Source organism: Penicillium antarcticum (genome assembly GCF_028974205.1).
Source record: "Penicillium antarcticum strain IBT 31339 chromosome Unknown utg000009l_segment0_segment0, whole genome shotgun sequence".
Taxonomy (NCBI): domain Eukaryota; kingdom Fungi; phylum Ascomycota; class Eurotiomycetes; order Eurotiales; family Aspergillaceae; genus Penicillium; species Penicillium antarcticum.
Genome location: NW_026695307.1, coordinates 1,787,879 through 1,799,196, shown reverse-complemented (window position 1 = coordinate 1,799,196; position 11,318 = coordinate 1,787,879). Strand labels below are relative to the sequence as shown.

Below are 11,318 nucleotides of genomic sequence, written 5' to 3'. Positions count from 1 at the left end.
TGAGTCGCCGAATCCGCGGAACTTCCGCGGGAACGGACTTTCCTATTTGGGTTGTATAGCACTTTGGACTCATGTCTATAAATCTCTCTTCGGCTGGCAGACTTGGATTCAATCATCCCATTTTCAATCATTGAAGATCATCCTCTTTGTCTTGCAACCATGAACTCAATTGTCTCTCAAATCAAAGCCTTGGCCGATACCGCCGATGAGGCCGGTCGACTGGAGATCATTAAAAACCTCCAGCAGGTGAAAGTTGAACTTCAAACTCCCAAGGATGTCTTGCTAGAGCTTGCTGGACTTGTATGATACCTCTATTTCTCATCTTCTAAATACTAACTGTCACAGGGTGGTATAACCAATGCGATGCTGCGCGTCGGCCAAGACCTGGGAATCTTCGGTCTTATTTCGACAAACGAAGCTCCTATTTCTGTGATACAGCTTGCAGAAAAGACCGATGCAACTCCTGAACTATTGGGTAAGATTTATATTGACTCGAGGTACAGCTGTCTATACTCAAAGCTAACGCAAATTCACTTTCCCAGAGCGAGTTCTTCGCCACTTAGCAGCAACAAACATCATCAAAGAAACAGGACCAAATGAGTATACCGCAAATGAGCTGACCAAGATATTTGGCAATCCATTTGGGGAGGGTCTAATCCACCAGGCGTAAGTGCAGTCTCAATTCCATCTACATAGAAGATTTCGCCAACTAAACAAAGATTCAATCTCTACTTGCCACTCAACCAAGCAATGCCCGCTTTCTTCGCAGAAAACAACTACAAAGACGTAACTGACAACCGTCACACACCATTTCAAAAAGCGTTCGACACCAAACTGACAACATTCGAATGGCTCTTTCAACATCCAAAGTACATGGAAGCAATGCACAAAACCATGGGTGCCTTACAAGGAACCGAATGGACAGAAGGCTTCACGCTTCTCGAGTCCGAAGTCCAAAAGGTCCCATTGACATCCCCAAGCCCCAAGGAGAAGCCCTTTCTCGTCGACATCGGCGGTAGCCACGGCCACCAGTGCATTGAGCTAGCAAAGAAATACGTACACCTTCGTGGCCGCCTCGTCATGCAAGATTTACCCGTGACAGTTGACAATCTGGCCCCTATAGAAGGTGTCAAAGTCGAAGCCTATGATTTCTTCCAAGAACAGCCCGTGAAAGGTTCGTACCTTCCCTCCCTTCTACCTTTATATACACTTACCACATAGAACAATATCTAACCATCTAACACAGACGCCAAATTTTACTACCTGCGCCGAATCATGCACGACTGGCCCGACGAGAAAGCAGCACAAATCCTGACAAACACGGCTGCGGCCATGGGACCGGATTCGCGCATTTTAATTGATGATGTCGTTATGCCTGATACCGGCGCTAACTGGCAGGCTACTATGGTCGATCTTTCCATGATGATTCTGGCTGGGAAAGAGCGCAGCCGAAGTCAGTTTGAACGTCTTGCCAGGTCTGCCGGGTTGCGTGTTGAGGATGTTCATTCTTATGCTGCTTCGACTTATACCGCTATTACTGTTTTGGTTAAGGAGTGATTGGTTGGGATGTGCATGGATGAATCTACATTCTGGTTTGATATTCTTTTGTTTGGTACATATGTTTTTCGGGTTCAGATTGGATTTGTTCTTTGGTGACTAGAAATATGTGAGAAGGGGTTGAAATTGGTAAAAAATGGGGTTGTTCATTGAAATCCACTTTTCCCAGTATTTGTTCCTATTCTTGTCCGCATTGTGCATCGAAGATGTCATTTTTCAGCAAAGCCAATGACAGTTGACTAGAATGTAAACTGGAGCCCTGTCAGGAATTAGTGCGAAGCTTGGAGGGGTCCACGAGTGGAGCTCTGCAGCATTAGGACAATCTTCAGGACTCGATGTGGATATTTGTTTTGATGGGGCCATTGAATGATGTTTATTGACTACGCAGACTGGAGGAGGCAGTTAGTTAAGCAAATTGTAACTACAGAAGTCAAATAGATTCTTGTGCTGTCTACATTTCCAAGCAGATAGAACCCACCCCCCTACCATCACAACCAAACCGCATCCGATGAAAACAGGAACCTTGCCAGCCGCCAAACACATAACGCCTTGCTAGCCGAGTAAAGAATAAAGATAGAAATGGCGCTCGATGGAACAGAATATCAATGCAAAAGACAGGACAGGGGAGACAGTCCCAAAAATAATGCTAATACAGGTCGTAAATCATGCTTGCAGAGTGAAAAAGAGAACTTCAGGGGATATATTATTAGATCAGGAAGCCTGATCGGAGTCGGATGTCCTCGACCCAGCCGATACCTGTCTGATGGTCGGCGTAGAAGAAGCTTCGCTGATAGTTTGGAACGTAGTCTGCGTCGGCGTAACCGGCGAGACAGCCATAGGACTCGGCAGGTTCACATGGATGGAAGGCAGGCGCGAGATACTAGGTAGACGCTGGGGTTGCTCATGTCGGTCGACGATAGGGCTCTGGTATGCAGGGGCTTCACCCCAGTCCAGGTGATCATATTCTGGAGGCGGAGGAATATTTAAAGTGCCCAGATCTCCCTCATCAGCTTGTGATTGCGGTCGACTCGAGCCATGCGTTGTGGTCTGCGCTAGAGTGAGAGGCTCCAGCTCAGTACCACCAGTCGACTCGCTGTGAATTGATGAGGCGAATGATTGAACCCGGGAGTCCCGACTGGAGGGATCCTCCGTCGAGGCAGAATCCTGTTGTAGCAGCGGGTGACGATCTGAATCATGCGAGTCTGCTCGCAGCCTCGAGCCGTCATGGCGAACATGTCCAACATTGGCATAGCTGACACTTGAAATGCGACGGTCCCGTTCTCGCGATTGATGCTCAGCCAGTGCTGCGGCTATATTAACACCGCTGCTGGCATTGCTTCCTGGACGGTGAGCCTGGGATCTGGCGCGGGATTCGGCGGCAAGTTGTTCGAGACGAGTGGAGTCGCCGCGCGACCGGGCTTCCCGTCGTTCCCGGCGCCGGGCCTCGCGATCGGTGAGTTCCTGGCGACGCTGCAGGCGAAGCTGGTAGAGCGAGTCCATTTGTTCTTCACGTCGAGTTTCTTGTTCTTCGGCCGTTTCCGGGTATTCCACGACCATGTCCATTCCTTCGCGCTCGCCTTCCCGTGCGATGATTTGCTCGGTCGGCTTTGGATTGGGTGAGTAGGGCGGTAGTGTCATGATTGATCGAATGGATGTTTCCCGGCGGACGCCATCAGCGGTTTGCATCTCTGGTGCTGATCCGGCGCCGCGATATGAGGTGTCTGAGGTATTTGCATTCGTTTGATTTGGAACTTGCCCGTACGAGGCAGTCCCTGGACGCCACTGCTTCCATTTCTGTTTGAGGTAATTCCCGGGGATATATCTGGGTTCGGCATGACGCTGGCGAAGATATCGGGAGAGGAAGAAGACAGCCACGCATAAGGCAATCGTAAAGAGAATGGAGGATGCACACTAGAACGGTCGAGTCAGCATACGAAACTTTGGAGCCTGGACGCTGGAGGCTGGTCGGAGGTGACCGGAGAGCATACAATAATGAAGATCTTGTTCTTGTGCGAATCATTCGCACGTTTTTGAGGAATATACATGGCTTCACATAGGAATCACCCTAAGGGAGGAAACATTACAGGCCTAAGTGGAGAGAGAGAGAGAGTGTGTGTGTGTCCGAGACAAGGCCCTTCTATTATTATAAGCGCCAAGCCATCGACAGACTGGCGTGGCCTGGTGGAGGCAGTGACGCCCGCTCTCTTCCCAATCAAAAGCATCGCCATCTGGCCTGTCGGTGTGTCGATCGTTAAATCATTGCTTTCTCCCAACCCCCTCTGCACGGGAGATCGTCAATGGAAAGAAGTGGGAACTGTTTCTCCCTCGAGCGCAATTTCTCGTGCGAAATCACCTGCACGAGTCCTTATTGCAGCAAGGGCACGGTCTCAAGTCTCAATACTGCGACACAAATAGAACTCCCTTGCCTGAGCTCAGCGCCTTGCACGCAGCGCTAATAATCGTCGATCATGTCTCTGGACTTCTCTGGACTTGACCGTCGCGTCTAAATGATATTTACAACTCCAATCTCCTGCCCCAGCCACTGTCGGAAATCAGCCGAGGTTTGAGATTGATTTGATGATTTCTTTTTCAAGTCCGACTGAACTAACGAATAAGCATTGCAATTCTCCGACCTCGAAACATCTCAGGGGCATTTTCAGCTATCAGGGGGTCTGCCCGATCATGCATTCCCCTTGATGAACAAGTCGCACAGTTCCTATCTCCCGGAGTTCCGTGGAGGCAGACAGGTACAGCCCTTGAGACTGCCCCACGCGATCTGTTGCCACCCGACAATCGCTCTTGTGGGGTATAGAGACACTGTCTATGAGGTGCTCACAAAACAACCGATCAAGACTTCGATCGGACGGTCGCCATGAACCTCTTTGAGTATTCATCTATCTCCCTTGAATATGCGGTCTTGTCCGAACAATAATCGTGGCAATTGCTCACGTCAGTTCCTGTCTGTATGGTTGCTTTGGCCGCGACTGCTGGTGGCCTAGTGGCTTGCGGGTACGAGCAAAACCTTCTCTCTTCTGTTGTCGACAGACATTCGCAGCTCCTGATAGCCCGAGTCCTTATCTCGTGCAGTAGTATTTGTGCTCGACACGGTAGTGATAGTTAATGTTACTACAGTAGGTAGTCAGCCGTGCAGAGCCGCTCTATGACCTTGGGACTGTAGATCGAGAATCTATAAGGAAAGGAAAGATGTCTAAATCTTATTTCACCAACAGCGATAGGTAGCAAAAGAACAAAGAAGATAGGAGACATTCCGATATCACCGCTCAATGGGGAGTAGAGACTGTGAATGAACCCCAGGGAAGACCCAGAGTCAAGCCTCATTATATCCAGTAACTCATTGTCCAATGAAAATGACAGTCAAATACTAAGAACACATACTTGTATTCATGGCTCCGCGTTTGATTTTGTCGGTGCTTTCTGTGGAGGGTCGGTTTATGACCATACGCTAAATTTGCATATAGACCTGTATCGGTCATAACGAACTAATACCGAACAGCCGTCAACGGTGGATTCAAGCCAGAACCACAGCATAACAGGGATATATTGCGGGGTAGAGAATAATATACAATAAATATGGCAGTTTAGAGCAGGAATATCAAAGTCAGAGGTCAAGAAGTTGTTCACAGTTGCGGGCTATATCTCACTATGGCAAACTTGAAGGACTTGCGCTCTTTTGGCCAAGCTCCGTGGAACTTGGTCATGGCGATCCTTGTTATAAATATCAGTGTGTTTAGCTTTGGATTTGATCAAAGTGTTTTCTCAACGATCCAAGCAATGAATGGTAAGTTGCCTTCCCCTCCATGGTATGTCTCGGTCAATACTAAATCCAATTATCTAGCATACGAGAGACAATTCGGAGCCTATAACCCCAAATCGGAGACATGGGGCTTCAGTGCCGTGCACTTATCCTTTTTGAACTCATTCAGTCTACCCGCGAAATGGTTGGGAGCCGTCATGGATCTACTATTTGCTGAGAAACTCGGCAGAAGGCCAACCTATATTGCCATGCAATTCATCGTCATTATCGGTATTGCAGTTAGCTATACTGCCAAAACATTTAGGCAAGCACTCGCCGGTAGAATCATTGTTCAATGTTTCGTGGGCTGGATAACTTCCTTGCTCCAATGTTTCTCGCTGAGATCAGTCCGACGTTTCTTCGAGGTGGAATCGTGGTGATCTATGTATTTGCCCATATTCTTGGCTCATTGATATGCTCCTTTGTTACTCTTGCCACGGCGAAGTATGAGGGTGGTCCATCGTGGCAGATACCCTTGGCTACGATGTTTGCGTTTCCACTATTTGTTTTGGTATTTGTTTTGGATTATTCCCGAGAGTCCCCGAGGGCTGATACGAAAGGGTCACCGTGAGCGTGCTATTAAACATCTTCGTTGGCTTCGTGGGTCTTCATTTACTGAGCAGGAAGCGGAGTCGGAGGTGAACTCTCTCCAGGAGAGGGTCGATGGTGATGTTGAGACGAAAGGACATTGGAAGGACTTCCTGAAGGGTTCAAACAAGGTTAAGATTCTCATCCTTGAATCGAACATCTGAACATAGCTAATCATGATTTCAACATACTGCGACGACTCGGAATTGCGATAGCTGCTGGCATGTTCAACCAACTGACCGGTCAAAGCTTCATGAGCCAATACGGAGCCATATTCATCAAAAGCGTCAACACGATGAGTCCTTTTACTTTCAAATTCATTTCCTCTGCCGTCACACTGTTGGGCCCAATCATCACCTTCTCCTTGGTCGATATTATTGGTAGACGGAGAATCTACTTGACTGCAGGATCTGCCTGCACAGCTGTGCTGCTCATCTGTGGTGGACTGGGAACTGGATACGTCACATCTGGCGACAAGACTGGAATCGTGACCGTGTGTGTCCTATTTGGATGTTTCTACATTATGTCCTTTGGTGCCATGTGTGTTTCCCCATCCAGTGGTTCTGCTACCCTTGGAAATCTAATCTGTCTCGATAGTGGTGCTGTCACAGCGTCGGAAGTTCCACATCTTCAATTGCGCGACAAGAATACGATGGTTGTATACTGGGTACAATTCATCTGCGACTTTGTCATGACCTTTACCCTCCCGTTCCTCCTCGAAGCCGGATACGCCAACCTCCAATCCAAGGTTGGATTCATCTACGGTGGTTTCGGGCTTCTCGGTCTCATATGGGCATACTTCTGCCTGCCAGATATGACTGGTCGATCCCTGGAAGAGTTGGAAATCATGTGGGCAGAGAAAGTCCCTGCACGTCAGTTCGAAAGTATATTTACATCTCATGTCCCCCTATCGAAAATTGACATTGTGTCTGACGGGTATAGAATGGCAATGCCCTGTTCACGTTGATGCTGACGACAAATCCACGTCAACTAGTGTTGAGCATGAGATCACCAAGGTGTAAATTACCTGTGCAGTCTAATGAAGTGTTTGCTAGTAAGACAGGTGGATGTATTTAGTTCCCTCCGCGGGATACCATAGTCGGTAATACACCTAGTAATTTGCAATTATAGTCCAGTTTCACCATAGAATACATCATCTACCAAACATACAGACTTGTCTAAATTCTGCTAAACTATTTCTCGCCCTTGTCATGTCGTCCCTGTGGAGCCTATCAAGCTGTTTACAGTGGGCCTAATCAGCCTAACATGGTGGGAATTGCTCACTGTTAGTGTTGATGGCGAGAGGTGACTCCGGTTGTCGGTCCCGACTGCCGGGCGCTATCCCAAATGGGACATCGGGGTAATTATTCAGCGAAGGGTGTGATGTTTGATCAATATAGTTCACGCGGAGCTCGGGCGTACAAGACCATTATTTGAGAGACCGTTCATGTATCTGTGTTGGCCAATGTTCTAGATGCAACTTTGCCAATAACCGACCTTGATGGCGTTTGGGGTTCGGCAACTTCTGCATTATAGCACGAGTGACGTGTCTTCCCATTTGCTGTTTTGGGTCACTGCTACACGGTGCTAAAGGTGCGATTAAACCGAAAATAACCTCGTAAGGCAGAATATACAGAGCTCTAAGCCTCAGACTTAGATACTACCCGGTGTAGTCTTTACCGTAATCGATCAGACATCAGATCTACTAGATTTGAACCTTCAACAAGGCAAAGATCCCAACAAAAAGTGACAAAACGGGCATTGATCACGGTTAAACTCTGTTCTGAAGGTCAAGATTGGTCTGTACCTTTGAAGAAACCTTCAGCCAGACCCCAAGCGATGACGAAGATGTGATTAGCGGACGTTTGACCAACCCGTGAGCAGGCTTGGATTAAATAGCCACCTTCTGATGTTGATTCGATGATTTCTATCTTGTGATAGTGGCTTGGTGCAAGAGTTCGTTGCAAAAGCTATCACAACCCCCAAGTCCGACATATGTCGTGCAACAATCTGGAATTTGCTGGTGTCATGGGCGTATGCTGTGTTCGCAGATATCCCCATTTCTCCTCCTTGAGCCTCAGGACTCGGATGCTAAAAGAAGTGTAACTATAAGGTTGCCATATGATCAAACATGAAGAGAAACAAAGAAGTTTATTGATCAGACTAAATCATCTCGTGGCGGCAGATCGGAGGTATATCAGCGGTGTTTTGAGCTGGCGGCGAAATGACCCGCCGCTGACAGAACGTTCATCGCTCACGAGCCGTCTTGACCAGGATAATTCCATAAAGATGTCTTGGCCTACTCTTGACTATTGAATACAAGAAAACCGGTAGCTGTGTCGAACCCCAGATTAGGGGGCTTGCATTATACTGATTCGTGCCCGCGCAAAAAGAGGCCAAGATCGACAGGAAGGAGATCACCTGGAAACACGGTATGATCGCGCCGTCCCGCGTAGATCGAAATTGCGACTGTTCATTGGCACTGACGCGTTGTCTACGCCCATGGGTGAATGCAAGCCAAAAGCAAGGGTCTGATCCAATAGGGAAGATGCCCCCAGGGAAAGAACCTGGAGTTATTACCACACTGCATCACCGGGCCCTGTCAGCCTGCCCTACTTTATACCACCAGTTTAGCTTGACGACAGCGTTGATGGGATATATTATGGGCTCAGCGGCAGACAATATCGGCTTCACCCCTCATCTGCAGCCTTGTGGACCTCATCCCGCACTCCTCATTGGGCTTTTGACGCCAATCCTTCAAGCGCTTTCAATCCACGTTCTTCAACTACCGAGCTGAATATCCAACATGGCCACCTTGAACTTCGCTTTGAAGAATAATACTGGTTCAAATACCGTCTTCGCCTACATCACAGGCCGGGCAATCGACAATGGCAACGCGCTATTTCTCTTGCGCTCTGACGGCAGAACAGCCTACTATCCAACATCGCCGTCCGCAACCTTGACAAGCCTAAGCTGGGACTGTGCAATCCCACTGGGCGGAGCGGGAAGCACGACGAATATCACGATCCCACATCTCGCGGGCGCGCGACTGTGGTTCGTCCGCGACAACAAATTGACCTTTTACCTGAACCCCGGCCCTGCACTAGTCGAACCTTCGGTCTCAAACCAATCAGACCCTAACTACAATCTTGACTGGGCATTCTGCGAGTTCACCTGGAATAGCGCTCAGCTGTATGCCAACCTCAGCTATGTCGATTTCGTGTCGATACCTATTGCGATGACCTTGACCAATACATCGGGTGCCACGCAGACTGTCAAGGGTCTGCCAGCCAATGGCCTTGACCTTGTTTGCAATGCGCTCATAGCACAGAACAACACCGACGGTGCGGGCTGGAACCAGCTCGTCATCCAGAAGAATGGCCGCAATCTGCGCGCCTTGTCCCCGAACACGGGAAGAACTCTGAACAACTCCCTGTTCAACAACTATTACGATAACTACGTGAACTCCGTCTGGAACAAGTATACCAATGACACCCTGACAGTCAACACGCAAGCTGCAGCAGGTGATGTCACCGCTAAGGTTTCCAATGGGGTGATGTACTTTTCAGTCTCGGGCGTCTCTTACACGAAGCCCTCGTCCGGTGATATTTTCAGCAACAGCTCTGGCTCCTTTGCTGTTTCCGGAAATGGGACGAAGGATGCTATTACCGCTCGTCTTGCTGCTGCCTTCAATCGCTCCACTCTGTTGTTGAATGGTGCTCAGCCGAACGGGCAGAATGTCGGCAACTATTACCAGAATTATGTTACGAATCATTATTCGCGCATTTGTCACGCTGTCAGCACTGATACTCGCGGATATGCATTCCCTTATGATGATGTTGCGCCGAATGGTGGAGCTGATCAGTCTGGTAGTGTTTACGATGGTAGCCCGCGGTTGTTGACTGTTACTATTGGTGGTGGTTCCAGTAATTCTGTCAATCAGGCTGCTGTTGCAGCAGAAGCTGCGCCGGTCCAGGAAAACATAGCGGCCAACAATGCTCCTGCTGCTCGTGCTCCTGCTGGGAATGGAACTAGCAAGCAGAGTCGATTCCATGAGCTGAGGAAGATTGTCGGAAAGTTGTCGCGCAGAAAGAGCAATCCTTGATTCATTGATTTGTTTGCAAGTTTGATCGAGGGATTTGAGCATATACTGTACATGAATATGTATATACGTGGGCGCGGCTGGTTGCTTTTTGCGTTTGCTTCTGTCGTCTTGATTTAGAATGGTTTCATGAATACGACATCGTCTATCGTTTGAGTTCAGAGTATGCAATCGCAAACATATACTTTCGTGAAGAGAAACCCCTTATTCAGATTCCCCAGCCTGCTTCTTCAAATAAGCAACCACCTGATCAGGAACAACTAACCAGGGCGTATGCCCAGTCTGAATCTTCTCGGTCTCAATCTCAGCACCACATTTGCGCGCCCGATCAACCAAAACCTGCTGAACAGCCACAGGGATAGCCCGATCCTCTTCACAAAGCAGGAAAGACGTAGGGATATTCATATACGCCGTACTCGTAGCAGGAGCAGTCTTAGTAGCGCAGGCATGAGGCAGAAGCAATTTCGCCCACTCCGCACCATCAGGAACATCATGGAAAAACAAGAACTGCGGATCACTAGTTGTGAATGTGTTTGTTTGCTCCTATAACAGCAATCAGCAATCAAATCTTCACACTCTCCCCAAACACAAACAAAGAAATGAAACAACTTACATCAACAACATACCAAGGCGGAGGTGTCCCACCAAAAGCGCCGATCAACCCCTCGCCAATCTGCGGCAAAAACGCCGCGATGAATACGAGCTTGACAACTCCTCCTTTCAGGCCTTCTGCTTCGCGTTCCAGCTTACTCAGCCCATCCAATGCACTGTTTACAGGGAGTCCAGCCCAGCTGTGAGCGATCACAATGACGTCCTGGCCGGCATCGACTTCCTCCTGGACTGTTGAGCGCACGGCCTGCGTGTCGGGTTCCAGGTCTTTGATTTCAGTTGCTTTTGTGATTGATGGGAAGGCGATGCTGCGACATTTGTAGTCTGATAGTTTTGGGAAGATTGGGTCGAAGGCTGTTGATGGGTACCATGCGCCCGGGGCGAAGATGAGGGTTGGTCTGGGCATTTTTTTTTATGTGATGGAGTAGAGGTTGGGTATTTGGGGATTGATTTGTTTGATGAGGAATGTTGCTTTTGCGTGGCTGTAAGGCTGAGGGAGGAAGTTAAACACTTTAAGTGACCACGTTTGCGGGATGTCTGGGGACTTTTTTGATCGGCCAAGGCTCGGAGTTAGGCGTCCCGCAATATCAAACTGGGGCCGTCGGGGAGGATTACTTTACACCGGGAGATTGCAGGAGCTTGGAATGA

General features: G+C 48.6%; 6 protein-coding genes across 6 annotated transcripts; 4 read left to right on the top strand and 2 right to left on the bottom strand.

The window, feature by feature from the left end:
• Window positions 1-159: 159 nt before the first annotated feature.
• On the top strand, window positions 160-1,557 carry N7508_009044 (uncharacterized protein; the record flags this gene model as incomplete). Its single annotated transcript, XM_058467107.1, has 5 exons — window positions 160-300; window positions 346-475; window positions 543-666; window positions 720-1,174; window positions 1,247-1,557. The coding sequence occupies 5 exons, from the start codon at window positions 160-162 to the stop codon at window positions 1,555-1,557; spliced, it is 1,161 nt and encodes a 386-aa protein (XP_058314953.1).
• A 711-nt stretch (window positions 1,558-2,268) lies between these two features.
• Window positions 2,269-3,602, bottom strand: N7508_009043 (uncharacterized protein; the record flags this gene model as incomplete). Its single annotated transcript, XM_058467106.1, has 2 exons — window positions 2,269-3,468; window positions 3,546-3,602. 2 exons carry the CDS (start codon window positions 3,600-3,602, stop codon window positions 2,269-2,271), a joined length of 1,257 nt encoding a protein of 418 aa, XP_058314952.1.
• Window positions 3,603-5,220: 1,618 nt separating this feature from the next.
• On the top strand, window positions 5,221-5,751 carry N7508_009042 (uncharacterized protein; the record flags this gene model as incomplete). Its single annotated transcript, XM_058467105.1, has 2 exons — window positions 5,221-5,356; window positions 5,414-5,751. The coding sequence occupies 2 exons, from the start codon at window positions 5,221-5,223 to the stop codon at window positions 5,749-5,751; spliced, it is 474 nt and encodes a 157-aa protein (XP_058314951.1).
• A 503-nt stretch (window positions 5,752-6,254) lies between these two features.
• On the top strand, window positions 6,255-6,981 carry N7508_009041 (uncharacterized protein; the record flags this gene model as incomplete). Its single annotated transcript, XM_058467104.1, has 3 exons — window positions 6,255-6,499; window positions 6,557-6,831; window positions 6,902-6,981. 3 exons carry the CDS (start codon window positions 6,255-6,257, stop codon window positions 6,979-6,981), a joined length of 600 nt encoding a protein of 199 aa, XP_058314950.1.
• A 1,784-nt stretch (window positions 6,982-8,765) lies between these two features.
• Window positions 8,766-10,064, top strand: N7508_009040 (glycoside hydrolase family 64 protein; the record flags this gene model as incomplete). The annotated part of the gene is made up of 1 exon (XM_058467103.1): window positions 8,766-10,064. The coding sequence occupies one exon, from the start codon at window positions 8,766-8,768 to the stop codon at window positions 10,062-10,064; it is 1,299 nt and encodes a 432-aa protein (XP_058314949.1).
• Window positions 10,065-10,265: 201 nt separating this feature from the next.
• N7508_009039 (alpha/beta hydrolase) lies at window positions 10,266-11,076 on the bottom strand (the record flags this gene model as incomplete). The annotated part of the gene is made up of 2 exons (XM_058467102.1): window positions 10,266-10,604; window positions 10,675-11,076. The coding sequence occupies 2 exons, from the start codon at window positions 11,074-11,076 to the stop codon at window positions 10,266-10,268; spliced, it is 741 nt and encodes a 246-aa protein (XP_058314948.1).
• Between the last annotated feature and the right edge of the window lie 242 nt (window positions 11,077-11,318).